At 33.5% G+C, this 18,035-nt stretch overlaps 1 protein-coding gene across 4 annotated transcripts in view; it reads right to left on the bottom strand.

Annotated features, from left to right (window-relative positions):
• Positions 1 to 588: 588 nt before the first annotated feature.
• The window catches only part of LOC106096274 (ecdysone receptor), a 237,069-nt gene continuing 219,622 nt past the window's right edge, over positions 589 to 18,035 (bottom strand). For all 4 annotated transcript variants that reach the window (XM_013263927.2, XM_059369228.1, XM_059369229.1 and 1 more), the window contains 4 exons: positions 6,665 to 7,143; positions 6,452 to 6,595; positions 5,957 to 6,109; positions 589 to 5,876 (listed from right to left, as the gene is read on the bottom strand). In XM_013263927.2, the coding sequence (XP_013119381.2) occupies positions 5,151 to 5,876; positions 5,957 to 6,109; positions 6,452 to 6,595; positions 6,665 to 7,143 (1,502 nt within the window). In that variant the 3' untranslated portion in view covers positions 589 to 5,150. The remainder of the gene's footprint in view (positions 5,877 to 5,956; positions 6,110 to 6,451; positions 6,596 to 6,664; positions 7,144 to 18,035) is intronic.

Raw genomic sequence — 18,035 nt, 5'->3', positions numbered from 1 at the left:
AATTTCATGAGTTGTACATTTCATTTTCGTTTGAAATATACGTAATGGAAAATTAACGATAGTATTTCGATACTATCGATACTTATTTTATTAGAAATTATTTTTTCGCTATACTATTCTTAGAATAGAAAGCATTCAACAATGGTCTAGAACCGGACAAAATCCTGCAATGGAATCTCATTAAGATTTTTAGACCGAAAAAAGAAAGCACAAACATACAAATATCGAATGTTGCGATTATCGATAGTTTGCCAGCTCTACAGAGAAGCGAAGACTATGGAGCATTTGTTGTCAACGCACTAACAAACCATTCACTCACTTTAGGTTCATGTCCGATTCAGATTATTCGGCATATAGAGTTAAGCATTTAAATGGAAATATTTGTTTAGATTAGGCAACACAACATTCAAGTTTTTGCTGTACTAAATTAAAAATGAATTAAAAAAAAATAATCCAAATGGAGTAATCATTTTCCCTAGTCTTTAAAATATATACAATTTTCAATTTTCACCCTAAAAATTGCTGGCATTAGTTAACACGGTCTGATTTCGGGGGCCAGGGTTGCTCTTGTTAGAAAAACTTCTGATCTTTGTTAAAAAAAGTAACCTTTTTATTTATTTTACAATAAACATATTTTTTCTGCATTGTTTGCATGTGTGTTTGTTGGTTGGTATGTTTTTGTGTATGTGTAGTATATTATATATGGTGTGTTTGTGTGTATTTTACTCTTCATGCTTAATATACAGTTGGGGGAGGGGGTTGGTTTGTTTAGTTTTTCTAAATCTTTAAAATATACGAGAAGGAGAAATCATTTTTTTTCGACTTAAATTATTAATATTCGTATGTTTTTTGCTGTTGTTATTGTTATTATTTCATAATAATAATAATTGTAATTAGTTATCAATAATTTGTTTAAAGGGATGTATTTTCAATTATTTTTTATACAATTTCATATTATTTATTTAAAAAAAAAAAACAATTGCACAATTTCGAAATCTTGAAATAATTTATTTCACTTATAAAAGAAAGCAAATTATTATAATAATAATATTAATTAGACTTAAAACGAAAAAATATGTATATATATATATGTATATATTAATAAAATTAGCAAAACAAAAGCTTACAGAGGGAAATTGTTCTAAACAATTTGTTTAAAATAAAATTATTTAGAAAAAAATATATAAATTTATGTTAAAAAATTTCGTGTAAATTATTTATAAAAAAAACTATGGATTTTTTGTAAAATTTTTATGCATTTTTTTATAAAAAATAAGGCCATGCTTGGAAAAAATGTTGTTTTTGAAAAAGTAAATTGCCAAAAGAAATGCCAAAATTATTTTGGTCTTATAGAGATATTATTGAAATAAAACAAAAATGTTGTATAACATAAACTAAATATACATGCTTATTTATATATATATATATATGTATGTATATATAAAAAAAAAATAATTTACATACTTAAAACAAAAGGTCAAAGTCTTTTCTTCCAAAAAATATAAATTTCAATGAATTTTTCGATTTGCTTTTGTGTTTTTTTATCTTCGTGTTGTTCCTCTCTCTTAATAGTATACAACTAATGAAAGCATAATGTGTTTTTGTTTGTTTTTAATTTAAAATCATAATCATTAAATATGTTTGTTGTATGTAACTTACTATCACTTTTTATTTAATTTTCTTTTCTTGTTTTTTACTTCCATATATAAAAAAAAAAATTACATGTTTTGAATTGCCGCCAAAAATATGTTTGAAGTTTGCTTTTGTTTTCTTTAGATTCTTTCTTTCCTGCATTCTTGCATTTATTCATTACGTTTTTTTGTATCTTTTTGCAAATATATATAAAATTTATAAAATTTTCAAGGGAGGGAATTCTAAAAAATGAATATACTTTTGTTGTTGTTTTGTTTTTGTCCATTTCATGGTTTCTTATTGTGTAACTCGTAGATCTAAAAATGTGAGAAATCAGTCCAAGTTGTTTTTTTCGTATTTATCAATAATAAAAAATAAAAAAATATTATTTATACATTTATATATATATATATTAATAATAATAATTATTAATCATATTTATAACATTATTGTAGTATATAATAGTAGTTGATGTTTAGTTATAATTTTTTGTTTTGTTTTTCTTTAGCTAAAAATCTTAAGAAACATAAAAAAGATAAGCCAAAAAAGTGAAAGAATGTGTATTTTATGCTTAATATTTTCTTTTTTTTTAATTTATTTTTCTTTTGTTTGTTTTCGCTTATTCATCAGTTAAATTTTCACTTTTTTATATATATAAATTTCTTTGTGTGTGTATGTGTGTGGGGGGATTTTTAACTGGATTTGTTTTTTCTTTTTTCAATATCTGTAGGGGTTTCTTTGTTCATTAAGGATTTTTTGGATTGGGAAGTTAGGGGGCTCTGTGCTCATCATCAGGTAGGACTAGGCGAGGTTGCTGTGTCAAGAGAGAGAGTTAGAGAGTGAGGGGGCGATTTTGTAAACAAAGTTTATTTGTTTGTCCAAGTGTATATATGCATGTTGTATGTATGTATGTATATATATATATACTGAAAGTATACATTTTGAATATTTTTTTGATTTTTTTCTTTTTTTGTTTGTTTGGTTTAAATACATTATTGAAGTTTTTAACATTATCATTTATCATTCCTCGTTCATCGTAAATACTATGGTACATACATATATTTGTAATAATAATAAACACATTTTGTTTAACAATCTTTACTCTCAGTTTGTTTTTTGTAAGGTGTTTTCTAGGTTTTCTTTGAAAAAAAATGTTTTTGTTTACTCCTTTTTTTTATTATATAAAATCGTCCTTTTCGGGTTAGGGTTTAAAAGTAATAGGAAAAAATTGAAAAAAAAAAGATTTATAGTTTAAACATCATCGCTTTGTCTTTAAAGGACATACAAGTGGCTTATAAGGTGATAACATGCAATGACATTGCATTTTATGTTGCACTGTTCATAAGATAAAGCAACAATTATTAAATTTACATTAAATCAGGGAAAATCAGGCAATTTATATATCGAATAAATCGATCGAATTTTTAAGGACATTGATAATGTGTTGTTATCGATAACATATTTGTCAATAATTATATAATTATCGGTAACATACCAATAAAATAACTAACGGTAACATACCAATAATATAATTATCGATAACACATCGATAATATAATTAACGGATTACATACCGATAGTATAAGGGTCGATAACGTACCGATATTATTTTCGATAACATATATATATATAAAATAATTAACTATAACATTCCGATAGTATAATAGTCAATAATATACCGGTAATATGATTTTCGATAACATATATATAATATAATTATCGATTGCATATCAATAATATTATTATCCATAGCATATTTATCGATTGCATATCAATAATATTATTATCCATAGAATATTTATCGATAACATTCGAAACAAAACATCGCCAATATATAGACTTTGTGGTAGAGCTGACAAAATATCGATGGCACTATCGATATTTTATTTTTTGTCTAAATATCGATTGAAATTTTTTTTCTATCGATACTATTGGCAAAATTAAACATTTTGCAGAATTAAACAGTCATGTATTTAGGTCTATATTATTGGCGTATAAAATCCATTGAATTTTTAAGGACATGGATAACGTGTTATCGATAATATATCGATACATAACGACAAAATAACTATCGGTAATATACCGATAGTATAATTATCGGTAACACACCCATAAAATAACTATCAATAATTATCTATAACACACCGATAGTATAATTATCCATAACATATCGATAATATGGTTTTCGATAACATATATATAAATCAATAATATTATTATCCATAACAAACTTTTTGTCAAACTATGGACTTTGTGATAGAGCTAACAAGATATTGATGACACCATCGATACTATCGATATTTTATTTTTTTTTTGTCTGAATATCGATTGATAATTTTTCTATCGATACTATTGGCAAAGTTAAATTTTTTGCAACATTAAACAAAAATTGCCGATCTGACACTGAATGTATCCTTTAAGATACATTACGCCTATAGAGGGCGCAATTTTCATCTGGTTAGGTTAAAAACTTTTACAATCCTGACTTCAACAGACTTTTTCAATTTTGTTTTATTCGGTTTGTGCATTGATATTGCTTCTATATAAATCGATCTGCTGAGTTTTACTTTTCATTTTCGTTTGGTTATTTGAAATATTTATTATAAGAAATATCGGAAATATCGAATGTTGCGATTATCGATAGTTTGCCAGCTCTCCTTTGTGGAATCGGAGATGAATATTCGAATAAATCTCCCGAAAAAATTACTATAACTCCCGTCCTGTAGTAGTGAGCGTGAACAATTTAAAATAATTTTCTATAAAATTTAGTTTTAAAAATTTTTTCTCTTAATTTTGAAACCTTAAAAAGTTTTTGCTCCAAATATATATTGGGGGCCACCGTAGTGCAGAGGTTAGCATGTCCACCTATGACGCTGAACGCCTGGATTCGAGACTATCAGAAAAAATATTCAGCGGTAGTTTTCCCCTCCTAATGCTGGAAACATTTGTGAGGTACTATGCCACGTCAAACATTTCTCCAAAGAAGTGTCGCACTGCGGCACGCCTTCTGACTCGGCTATGACATGATGACAGACGATAACATGTACAATTTACTATGAATATATATTGTTTAGCTATTGATTGATATCGATGTTATGATAACCATCAAAACTTTGTTTGAAAATCTATGACTTCCACTGGATAGTGCTTGCATAAAACAGTGTAATTGTAGATATTCGCAACATAAACATCCAAAAGTTGTCTTTAAAAATTATCAAATTATTAGAAAATTTGCCGCACTTGTATGACCCTTAAAATTCACCAAAGCGATCAGCAAAAGTTTTCAAAATAAAATGTTACCTTATCAAAATGAAAAGAACCCCTTAAACAAAGTGTATGTGTGGAACTGATGAACCAGAGACATGGTCAAAATCAATAAAAAAACAACAAAAAGAAAAAAAAACAACATTAGATGTTTAGAACATCTAGTGTTGCAATTCATGATCGGCAAATGCAACGGCTGCAGCGGTTTCCAGTAGTACAACACCCTCATCGTCATCCTCGATTATCAGCTATTGCTATGCGCTGCTATCGGTTTGACCCGTCAGCGTCAGACTCATGTCGGTGCCAAAGTCGCCGCCACCATTGGGCGTGCTGGAAGCTGCTGTGGTAGGTGATGTCGATGAGGTGGCCAGTGACGTATTGATGGAGGATGATGAGGTGGCGGCTACCTGTTGTATTGCTGTGGCTATGCCCGATGTGGAGGCCAACACTTCCTGGGCGGCCTTCTCCGCCTGTGTGGCCTGTATGTGCGACTGCACCGAGGGTGGAATGGCATGAACGTCCCAAATCTCTTCGAGGAATTTTGGCAGTTTGCGATTCTTCAGCTTGAGCGAGAAGCACATTTCTGCATTCTGATTGCCCAAGGTTCGCAGTTCGGTCAATATGGATAGCAGCTTGGCAAAGAATACGAGACTCATGGGATCGCCGCAATGGCGATTAAGTATGTAAATGCGGAGTGTATCGATGTAGTAACTTTGTATCGCTTCGACTAGTTCGGCTTCTTCGAGTCCCGGCCGATCGGAGAAGATCACAATGGCAGTGAGTAAAGCATATTCGACATTGTCCACCTTCATGGAGTACATTTGTCGACAGAAATGCAGCAAGTCCTCAATATTATCAGCCATGCCGGCCATTTTGTACGAGTCACGGGTGTACGATCGATTATTGGCAAAGAATATCGAGTCTGTATTGTGATCGTAGCGACGTGCCATTCGCAACATCATAACTTCGGATGAGCAGGCCTAAGGGACAAAAAATGAGATACAAATTTTATGTAAGCACTTACAGCTGCCAGTGATTTGCATGGGGCACAGAAACTTACCTTTAACAGAGTAATTTGATCTTCTTGTGGTATTTTGGTAAACGCTGGCAAACCCTTGGCAAATTCCACAATTAATTGTACTGTGAGTATAGTGATTTCAGTTATATGACGAAAACTCACATCCGTTTGGCTTTCATTTTCATCGGGTGAACTCTGTAAGTGAAGGAAATGAGTATGGCAAACCAACAAAAACCAAAGATATATAACAAAAACTTAATAAAATAAGTGATAACAATAAAATGGTATTAAGCAACCATGGACGCGACGCACACTATTGCACATTACTTTTGCATAGCGCGGGTTAAGTTCTTTAGCTTTTGGGAAATAATGTGTGCGTGTGTCCTTTGCTGATACAGACGCTAACATCGTTTAATGCAATTCGTCTTAGAACTTTTTACGATTTTTAACCGTTTTCGAATTTCCCCCATATTTTCTTCATTTTATTTTGGAGTTTTTTTTTCTTTCTTTAATGTAACTTTCAGCATTGCAACTCACCATTATACGTTTGAGATCTTCCTCGGATGGCTGCTCATAGCCATCTTGATACCATATTAATTTATAAATAACTGCCAATTGATTGTACGTTAGAGGAGGTATATTTCGAGCCTGACATTTTGTCAATATATCTTCAGGTAACAGCTGCAATTAACCAAGTAAACAAAATTAAAGGCATTATCACATTGAGGAGCAGCGATGGCCAAAACCTACCGGACATGTGGGATGTGTGGGAGGTTCACAAGACATCAGATCAAGAAGTATCTCCTTTTTGACACCATCCGTGGCACACACATTCGTCTGCAGTTTATCCTTTTGCTTTTGGGCCTTCTTCTCGAGCCTCTTCATTGCACACTGGTTCTCGGGGACAACACATTCGGGCCGCATGCCCACCGCCAGGCACTTCTTCAGCCGACACTCCTGACACTTGCGCCGCATGTACATGTCCATTTCGCACGCATGTCCAAATTTACAACAATAAACGGCATTTTTGGTAACACTCCGTCGAAAGAAGCCCTTGCAGCCTTCACAGGTAAGCGCGTTATAATGATAGCCTGACGCCCGATCGCCACACACCAGGCATAGTTCCTCTTGTAAACGGGGCGCAGGACCTTTTTTGATTTTCTTAACATCACTGGCATCGCTGGTGGAAAAGCCATTGAGACTACTCGAAGGTGACAAATCATCACGTCCTGCAAGAGTCAAATAGAGAAATACAACCAGGTAAGTACTATAAACAAAATATTTTTAAAGTTTATTCCTAATTTAAAAAATAGTTTTTGTTGGAAATTCATTTCATTTATAACAGCAAAAAAGAATCAACAAATATTTTTTACAACGAAACAACAATTGTTATTGGTATTTTTTATTTTTAACCCACCATTTTAATCTCAGACTATAACTACCCATAAATACCCATTGGCCTCAAATTTTTTTTCTAATCTCAAATACCTTTCATTTAAAGCCCTTATTGGAAAAGTCAGCAAATATGTCCCGTTTGGGGTATGGGCCCTAAAAACTATCAATATCGAACTCCACTCTCTGTAGGGCCCAAATTGTCATGGTGAGCCAATACGTCCTATTTGGGGGTTGTAATGGGGGTGGGTATAGGCGGCGGACACCGAAATAATATCATCATCGTGCTAGAACGCGATTTTGTTGAAGCCCCATAATGTCAAGCATTTTGAAGGTGGCTATCAAGATATTCAGGGCTATAAAATATAATCATACTTCAAAGCTACCATTTGGGAAACCACATTTTTAAAGATCCGCGGGTTCTCTTGTGTCTATTCCAATTTGAGTGTAAAAAGTGTACTCTATTACCAAAGACTTTTCATTGCTTTTCTATTCTGGGTACTCATGTATTGTTTGTAATTAGAGGGAGGGGGATTGCCCTCTGACAAATTTTTGAGTACAATACATTCTCTGTCGTCCTACATGACAGTTTGTTGTTGTTTTTACTGGGAGGAGAGGGTCGGACCCACTGACGCTAAGAACCAAAAAACAATTTATTTGAGTCCTTTTTTCTCGTGATCTACATGCCCTGCTGAACTGCAGGACATGACCGAGATACTTGAATCCTTATATCAATATTAGAATCAAACTCTACTGGCATAGACCTCTCATGATGGTCTAATATGCCCCCTTGGTAATTACGCCCAATTTTTAATATTCGATAACCATATTCGTACTCTACTCTCGAATATCTTTCATTGGAGTCCCATATGGTCCCGATCGGTCCACTTTTGTTTTTGGGCTGTACTTTTGATGCGGTTTTGGGCTTGGGGTGGCGCCTTATATATTTGGATTTTTGACATCATGCTCGTATTCTACTCTCAAATACTTTTCAGTAGAGTCCCATATTGTCCGATCGGTCCACCTAATTCGTACTCTACTCTTAAATACCTTTTATTTGATACCCATATTGTCCCAATCGGTAAACAAGTCCGTTCGGGTGGGTTTTGGGATGGGGCGTCCCCCCAGGTTATTTGACCCCAACATTTTTTACCAATTTTGTGTTTTTGGGGTACCATAAGGTGGTATGCAAAATTTCGCTTCAATCGGTGCACCCATCACCGAGATCTGGCGATTTTGAAAAATGTGGTAAGGGGAAGGGTCCGTTCCCCTTCAGATATCAAAATATGTAGTACCCTTTATTCACTGGGGGCTCAAACTCTACCATCTGTGAAAATTTCATGAAATTGGGTTCAGCCGTTTTTAGTCTATACAGAACAGACAAACAAACAAACAAAGCGCAACAATTTCCTTTTTATAAATAGATTTTGCCAAAAAAAAATTATTATGGACATTTTTTAAAAATTTTCTTTTTGTAGAAAATTTTATCAAAATATTTTTTACAGAATATTAACTTTGTTTTTTGCAAAATTTAGCAAAACAAAGATTTTTATGGAATATGTAGACAATTTTCATTGAAATTTGATTGTCGAAGACATTATTAATTACACAAAAAATTTATATTCCCTGAAAATTTTGTAGAAATTCTTATTTTTTAAGAAAAAATTTTAGTATTTTAAAAAGTTTTGAGAATAATTTTATTTTCGCAAATTGTATTTCCAAAGTTTGTTAGAATTTAGAGGGCAACAATATCGACTAAGATACAACATTTTTCTAAGATTTCTTTACATTGAGAGTGTATAAGGCAAATATGTATCTGCACTTCCTTTTCTCCAGCGTTTTGATTTAAATATTCGAAGGTTTTTTTTTAATGAAATTAGAATTTCAAATAATGTGGGATCTATATATTTCTTTATTTATTTGTTGTTGTTTTTTTTTTTTGCATCAACCTACAAAGGAAAATATACAACGAATGACGTCGAAATTATGCGATTGGATTTTAAACCCTGCCTGCCTACGATTTAAAGAATTTTTTTGAATAAATATTTTATCTAAAGTCTGTTTGTGGTTTTGTGTGTTTGCCACAAATATCTTCTATAGTCGTTAAAATATGCACATTAATTGATCATCGACAACGAAAAAAGACTCTGGTGTCTTATATTCTTCTGAAAACTTGAATATCGAATATAATAACAAAGAACTTTTGAAAAAGACTTAAAAAGTTGCCCCCTTTCTCTTGAGAAAATAATACTATTTTTGGAAATTTTGAAATACAATTTTAGGTAAAAATGTTAGCGAAATCGAAACAAAGTTTTTGCATTGAATATACATGCAGACACATTTCTTTAAAAAAATACAATTCATATAAGAACACATGGCGATTAGAGTGCGCTCTACTCGTATTAGACGTACATACAGTCACAGCACATATAGTGTAATATCACCTTTAAGTGTCATTTAGACGTTTTTACTTAGACCAAACAAACAACCAGTAAATTTCATGTTAAACACTTACTTATTGTACATACACACTATACTCTACATATTACAAAATAGAACGGAACACAAGGGCTCGGTCATGGATTGTGGCTGGTGTTGCCATATGGCAACACAAAAGCACATTCAGTTTTCTAACGGTAAAATGGCAACAGATCTCTCACTATGGTGTAAAGCTGTAGGCTTTTTGCATGCGTGAGAAATTGCATCGTGTTTACAAGTTGTTTGTTAATTTAAAAACTTTTATGTCAAAATAAAACAAAAAAAAAAACATGGTCTTAAAATGTTAAAAGGTGTCCCTCGAACAAAATTGAGTTAAATATATAAATTTTTTCAGCGATTTTACCTTTATTTAACACCTCGGTTAGTGATGGAATACTTTTTCAGTTAAATGATTGCCATGCCTGTCAAACAAGATGTTTATCAAAATTTTCTAAACTGCAATCATTTTCCCGATTTTTTGACATGCGTGACATGCGATTAAGAATTCCTTTAAGATGTCAATGCTCAAATAAGTCGAAGTAAAAACAAAACAATTGCTGGATAACCCACCCTGTAGTAGAAACGTACATAAATATTTTTTACTCTCATATTTGGGAAAATCATACTTTTCATTGAACTTCAGTATGTGAAATAATAAAAGTCGCACAAAAAACACCAGGGAATATACATTAATTTGTATGTAAATAAATATCTATGTATGTAAGTATGTATGTATGTATGTATTTAGCTCATTGACAAGTTGATGTAGCTACCATATGCACTTGAACTGCATTCACACCATCTCTTAATATATGTACATACATACCTATGTATGAATTAGTAGTTTTCTATACAGCATATGTTTGCTTGAAATTATGTACAGATCAGATATGAGCATGAGCATGAGCAAAAGCAAGAGCATTTAGTGTGTTTTCTATTGTGTGCGTGAGTGTGTGATGGAGAGTGTTTATCATCGGTGGTTGCAAATGTCAGTCAGTTAGTCATGTTGCCACCCTCTTAAAATTCTTAACAAAATTATAGCCACCCATAACCAACAACAAGATGTAAAGCAGTGTATTCTGTTTAGATGTCACGCGGAATTCTGTCAAAGTCGTCTTAAAGGGCCCTCTTCAAATTCAGATGTGTTCTTTGCAAACTACTCTAGTTGGGTTAGTATGCAAAGCACCGTAAAAAAATCCAAAAAGGGTTCCTATGGCTTATGGTCATATCAATTCGAATCATCTTCAAATAATAACAAAACGATCATGCAGCTTTACACTACAATGTCAAGCCGGTGCAATTTTTGTAGTTAAGGCTCTATTACACGGTATGTTGGTATCTTATGACATGTCAAAATTAGCACATGTCGTGCGAAACAAATGAAACTAACATATGAAAATCACTTTACAAAACAGCACATGTAATTTTTTGGTTTAGAGCGTGTTCTATTCCTTCTGACAAAACATAAAGAAATCAGCTGCTCTTGTCATTCGAATGATAGCAAATCCAAATTAAATTTGTGTCCACAAATTCTTGAATTAACCACCTTTCTAACAACTTTAACAATTTTTACGCATAAAAAACAAACAAAACAAATAAAAAAATCAAATTTGCTCACACTTTTAGGTTATGTCATACGAAAATAACATACAGGTGTGATAGTGAAATTGATGAATCGTGTGTTAATTGACAATTTTGACAAACATTTTAAATTACATTGTGAATTCAAAATGTGATATATCATAAGACAACTACATGCCTTGTAAAGCGGCTTTAGAAAACTCCAAATACTATAAAAGCTTTCTAGTTTACATATGGCAATTTCAGTTAGATTAGAAAAACATAAACAAACTCACACAATTTACAAGACCACATTTATTTCAGAAACCTAGAATGCATTTGCAAAAGTCCATTAGGGATAATTTTTGAACGCGTAGATGTCATTGTATTCATTGGGATGGAACCACTTTCACATAATCTATAAAAAGTACAATGTATAAGCGGATTAATTTAATCATAAAATATATATTTATTTAAGGGCTCACAGATGAAAAATTATATTTACATATCAATTTTAGGAAAATCGCTCAATAAGTTTGGGTCCATTTTGACCAACGACACCTGTTGACCACTACTTGTAACTGACATATAATTGAAAGATAGGGCCTATTTTTACGAACGACATCGGGCATCCAAAAGGCGCAATTGAAATACTTTATATTTACTTATTGTAGGTCTTTGTTTATTCGGAAAAAAAGTAAGATGGCAACTCCGATCCCTAAGCCAAAGCTCGTAGGGTCTTTGCTGTTTGGATTATATTCTTGTAAATTGTAAACCGTGATAATGCATATGAACATGGATATATGTGCATGCATACACATGTATGTCTATTTGTTATACACATATAACATATGTATATGCATATATGTAAGTTTGTTAGGTATATGTGCCATTTTGCTATTGCTCTAGCAGCCATATGCCCTTCACCTCTGTTGCACTTAGGTGTTTGTTATTCATTTTTTGTTTGCCCTCGCTCGCATGCTCGCTCTCTCTCTCTCTATTTCCCTTGGTCCCCCACGCCTCCCTTTTGTCTATCTCTGTATTTTATTTGCCCTTTGTGTATATTTTTTTATATTTCCTACTTAGCTGTTAAACTTTGTGCAAACAAGAGTATGCTGCATGTTTTGTTGTTGTGCGAAAATGCACGTGCAAGCTCAGAGTCAGTCAGTCAGTGTTGGCACTGGTTGGGTGCCATGAAAAGTTTATTGACGTACACTTTTGCCTCCAAAGTAGGTAGGTAGTATATGGCTATGTACATGAATGTCAGTCAGTCAGCCTGTTTGTAGCGATATGCTACTACATACCTATCTATCTTTCTGTGTACATATCTATGCATGAAAGTATGTATGTTGGTATGTATGTACATACAACAGACGACCGAAAGACCAACAAACCCACCGAACGAATGTCAGCAGCAGCTAACAGCAACAACCAAACACTTTTGAAAACGAACTCGCTCTGCATTTCCTCTCTCCGAAACCACTTCTACGTGCCTCTCTCTCTCTCCCTACCTCTCAAAAAATCCGTGTGGTGCATCCTATTGAAGAAGAAAAGTTCAGTTGCAAAAAAGCGAAAAAAATGAAAACGTGAAAAAGTGGAAAAACTTGGCTTAAGCACGTTTTCCATTTTCTTATATACAATAGGTGTATGTGTGCATGACTAGCAGCATGATTTGCCTGCTTGCTTGGTTAGTTAGTTGGATGGATGGATAGATGGCCATAATACCACTTTCCATTCCATGACTTACAATGCAGAAAATGAAAAACCCAAGCAACCGCCATTAAACAAAAAAAAAAAACTAAACACACCATACAACAAATGGGGAAAAAAGAAGAAAATTGCAGCTACAACTACAACAAGCAACTATAATGGAAAGCGCACAGTGAATGAGAAGGAGCATTGGCAAAACAACAGCGCCAACTGCAAATTGGTGGTGATGGCGTCGATGGCAATGACGATGCCATACAGCACAACTTTGCGCCACGTTGCATTATTTCACATTTTCATTTATGATAATGTGGTGGGTTAATGGAGCGGCGACCAAGGCGGTACCCCCAACCCTGGGGGCCAGCTATACAAAACAATAACAACAAGAACTAAAAATGGGCTGGTGTTGGGAATGCCATAGAAAAAGTAAGGAAGAGCGAGAGAGAGAGGGAGAACACACCAAATAAGCTGTTGGAACATTCATCTTCTAAACCACCACACAAAATCTCTTAGACCATGTGTCATGTATGCCAAGCGATTTCGCCGGTTTGGCCACATGGGCTCATAAATAATGCTTAAATGTAAGTACTGAGCTATTTTACCTTACAAGCTACCAACTGAAGTTTACAATACAACACACACACACACACACACACACACACACACAAAGACTCTGCTTACTCGCTTAGCATAGCATTTAAAGATTTTTCTCTCACCTTAACAATTTCACACTCGCTGCAATGAAGTTGGGTGGGTTTTAGTTTTCCTTTTCGCTCTGCTAGCGAGAAATCCCCAAGTCTAAGATGCGGTGGTGATTGGTGGTGGCAAGTCGAGTGTATATTCATGTGTGCAACATTATAGCCACAATGCACCACAACAACTTTCTCTTTGCAACACAAACCGATATTGTTTAACAAACAACAACAAGAACAACATCAGCACTAACAACTGTCTTGACTGCTTCAAATAAAAAAAACCACAACAAGGCAAAGCTGTTGGAAAGAAGAAATCAAGTTTTTCCTTTTTAAGTTTTCTTGCAAGCATTTGAGTTGTTGTTGCTGCTTCTGCCGCTGCCACAAATAACCAATAATCAGCAACAGTATATCACCTCTACGTCTAAAGATGGGCCCACAAAAAAAAAAACAAGCAATGGACATGTCTTGTGATGACTGTTAATATTGATGATCTTGACATTTTTCTCAGTGAATTGTCATTTGACAAGTTTTCAAATCCATCAACCTGGATTCTGCTGAATGTTAACACAAATTAGCTCAATTGATATGTGGATTATTTTGAATAAAGCAAATCGTCTTATTAAACTTTACAGAAAAATCCTTTAAATCAGTGTTGGGGACATGAGCTCCTGTACATGTACACAAATATGTGATATAGTGTGTGTGTATTTGTCCGCCAGTGCTTTAAATGAATAACGGAAAGAAGATGTATATGGATATCGATAACATATGATATCGATTTCAATAAAATAATTTTTTTTATTTATTAATCGGTGTTTTTTGTGGGAGAGTAAACTTGTGCTTCATATATGAAATTGCAGCAAAATCTGTTAAAAGTTGAGGTTTCTAGGGGTTTTAGAATTCAAATTAGAAGATCCGTTTATATGCATAGCTAGGTGTGTCTATTTATTTATCTCTCTAAACCGTTTTTGGTGCAGGGGTTGAATTTATATACCAACTTTGTGTGCCAAATTTCATCCCAAACAGAGAAATATTGAAGCTTCTTGGAAATTTAATAAGTCAAATTTGAGCACCGATTTTGGTTAGAACTTTAGAATAAGTCATTCACTTTGTAGCACCCCTTAATTTCGATCTGCGGCGTAATAAAATTTTTATATTTTAAATTGTTGTTGACGTTTCTTGTCGATGTCATGGATATATCTGCCCATGTTCTTTCCTTTTTTTATTACTATTGTTATTTATATTTCTTTTATAGCTGTTGCTTTTGTTGCTATTATTTTGTTCATGATTGTTTGGTATATTCTTTTGCCTGTTAGCTAAACCTGAAAAGAGTTTCACTTGTGAGTTGTTAAATTGCTTGCAACACGTTCGCAACTACTGATCTCATGCCCCCTTAAGTTCATAAAAACAACTCGACACATACTTGTTTATATGTATGTTCATACATACACACATATGTGTGTTTTCCCCTTTGAATAGACCCTTTTTATGTTGGCTTCCACAACATTTTTGCCAACATTCATGTTTTTTTTATCCAAAGGTGGCAATGTAAACCTCGTCCTAGTCTGCTATGGGGGACTGGTCTGCTGCGGCTTGCCTCCACATCATGCCTGCATAATTTCACAGAGTTACCTATTTTTCTTTGGTCTCTTGTATTAGATTTTCATTCGTGTTATTTTTTTAATGAATGTCAAATCAAGTCAATAACAAGGTTTTGAGAGAAACTTGAACAACGAGCAAACACAACATAAAGGCATGGACTTGGCATGGAATGGGAAGGGAGGTGGTGGTATGTATTATTTCTAGTAGGTAGGCATATAATGCAAAAGCTATAACACATATTTATTTAACTGCTGGTGGTATAGAAAAATATTTCCACATTTTTAATACAAAAGTCAAAGTGGGTTTATTGTTGGTTTTCTGTTCTTTTTTTGCTTCTTCTTTAGAATATGGGGTACTTGTTGTTCTATGTTAAAAGTAGATACAAGGCAATTTTATGTTTCCCAAAGAGTTGATTTTATTGTAGTTTTCTTGCCATGAGTTAGTTGAGTGTTGGCATATGCAAAAACTTGCATGTATCCCTCACGCCTTCCTCGTTACAAACAACGCATCAAAAGAGACAAAATTTGCATTCGCATTTTAGAGGAAAAGAATTAAAAACAAAATTTTTGGAATTTAAAATTGGTTTATTAAAGAAAAAAACAGTAAAGAAAAGCAAAAGTCGGACGGGGCCGACTGTACACCTGTCCTATAAATACAAAGTGGAAGATATATCTAATTCGGAAACAATTGCGACCTGTAGTTTTTACACAAGCTAACATAGACAGTCGGACAGATAAACGAACATAGCTAAATCGAATCAGAAAGTGATTCTGAGTCGAAGGGCATACTTTTCAATGGGTCTATATCTCTTCCTTCTTCCTATAGAAATGAAATTTTTACAAAATTTCCCACAAAAACGAAATTTTGACAAAATTTTCTATAGAAATGAAATTTTGGCAAAATTTCCTATATAAATGAAATTTTTACAAAAATCTTACATATAAAAATTAATTTGTGCTTATTTGTTGGTTTGTTTGTTTTGTTGTTCCGTATAGACTTAAAAACGGCTAAACCGATTTCCTCAGATGGTGCATAATGATCCCGTGGTGAAAATGGGGTACAAAATTTTTTGATATCTGAAGGGGGAGCGGACCCTCCCCCTATTATTAATTTTCAGAAACGCCTGATCTCGGATGAGGGTGGTGAGATTTAAGCGAAATTTTATATGCTTTTTTTTGTAATCTAAATTCAAAATTTTCTATTCCAATTTCGGTACCCCATGTACCTGGGGGGAACGCCCCACCCTAAAACTCACCAAATATATTCATAGACCAATCACGACAATATGGGACTCAAATGAAAGGTATTTGAGAGTGGAAAACGAATCTGATATTCAAATATGGAGTCAAGTGACCGCCTTACCTCCAAATTTCCCCTATATCGGACATATTTACTGACCATGGCAATACGGAGCTTAAATAAAGGTATTTGGGAGTAGAGCACGAAATTGATATCCACTTTCGGGACAAGGTTTCTGGGGGTCCTCCCCTTCCCCAAAACACCCCCCAAACAGGACTTATTTCCTGACCATGGCAAAATGGGGCTCAAATAAAAGGTATTTGAAAGTAAAAAACGAATCTTGTATCCAATTATGGGACTGTGTATTTCGTGGGTCACACCACCCCAAAAAAAACTTAAATCGGACATACGACCATGGCAATATGCAACTTAAATGCAAGGTCTTTGGGTGTAGAGCGCGAATGGAACTTTTACTGACCATTGCAATGTGGGGTTTACTAAGAGGTATTTGAGTCTAAAAAGATCCACAGGAATATTGGAATAGAAATTTCAAAATTTAGAGTACACCTCTCCAATATAGCATTATCGGTCACAGCGGAGCCGGCAGGGCTCAGCTAGTTTGCTATAAAAATGAAATTTTGACAAAATTTCCTATAGAAATGAAATGTAGACAAAACTTCTATCGAAATAAAAGTTTGATAAAATTTCCCATAAAAATGAAATTTTATAAAATTTTCCATTAATTAAAAAAAAAAAATTCCTATAGAAAAGATTTTGCCGAAATTTCCTACAGAAACGTAAAGCTAAAAATTAAATTTCACTCTATGCACCTTAAGAAAGATAATTTTTTACAATTTTTTAAAATTTTTCTTAAATGATTCTGTTTTGTATAACAATGCTTGTTTACAACTCAAATTTCCCTAAAAGTACACCATATATAAATAGCAACGACTAATTGTAGGTAATTTTTATTTTCACATATCAAGCTTAAAGAGCTCCCTAATATATGCTATAAATAAATTTGTTTCTAAACGCCTACATGTAGGCATTATTTGTTTAAAAACATTTTTCCAGGATTTGCCTGTAAGGCTCAATTTCACATATCAAAATAATGGGGTGATGCTAAAAATACTCCAAGTTCTTAAAGGATTTTTATTTTAAATTTAAGCTATAATCCTGCTATTTGTAATGGAATTCTTTATGCTATTTACTTTACTCGATGCAGTGGTGATGGTCGTAAAAAGAGGGTATGCATGTGTGGCTGTGTGCATGTGAGTGTGTATGTGTGTTTGAGTTTTTGTTCATGTGCTTGGCACTCGCCTTGAGTTGTCACTGAAATAAGCACCCCTTTTTCTGTTGTTTTCAGGCTTAAGATGAATGAATCTCAATAATGAATGGGCAAGGGTATGGACATGGGTGGTTGTGGTGTGACTGTGTGTGAGAGATTT

The sequence above is a fragment of the Stomoxys calcitrans genome, chromosome 5 (assembly GCF_963082655.1).
Source record: "Stomoxys calcitrans chromosome 5, idStoCalc2.1, whole genome shotgun sequence".
Taxonomy (NCBI): Eukaryota; Metazoa; Arthropoda; class Insecta; order Diptera; family Muscidae; genus Stomoxys; species Stomoxys calcitrans.
The sequence above is the reverse complement of the archived record's forward strand: the minus strand, read 5'-3'. Positions and strand labels throughout refer to the sequence as shown.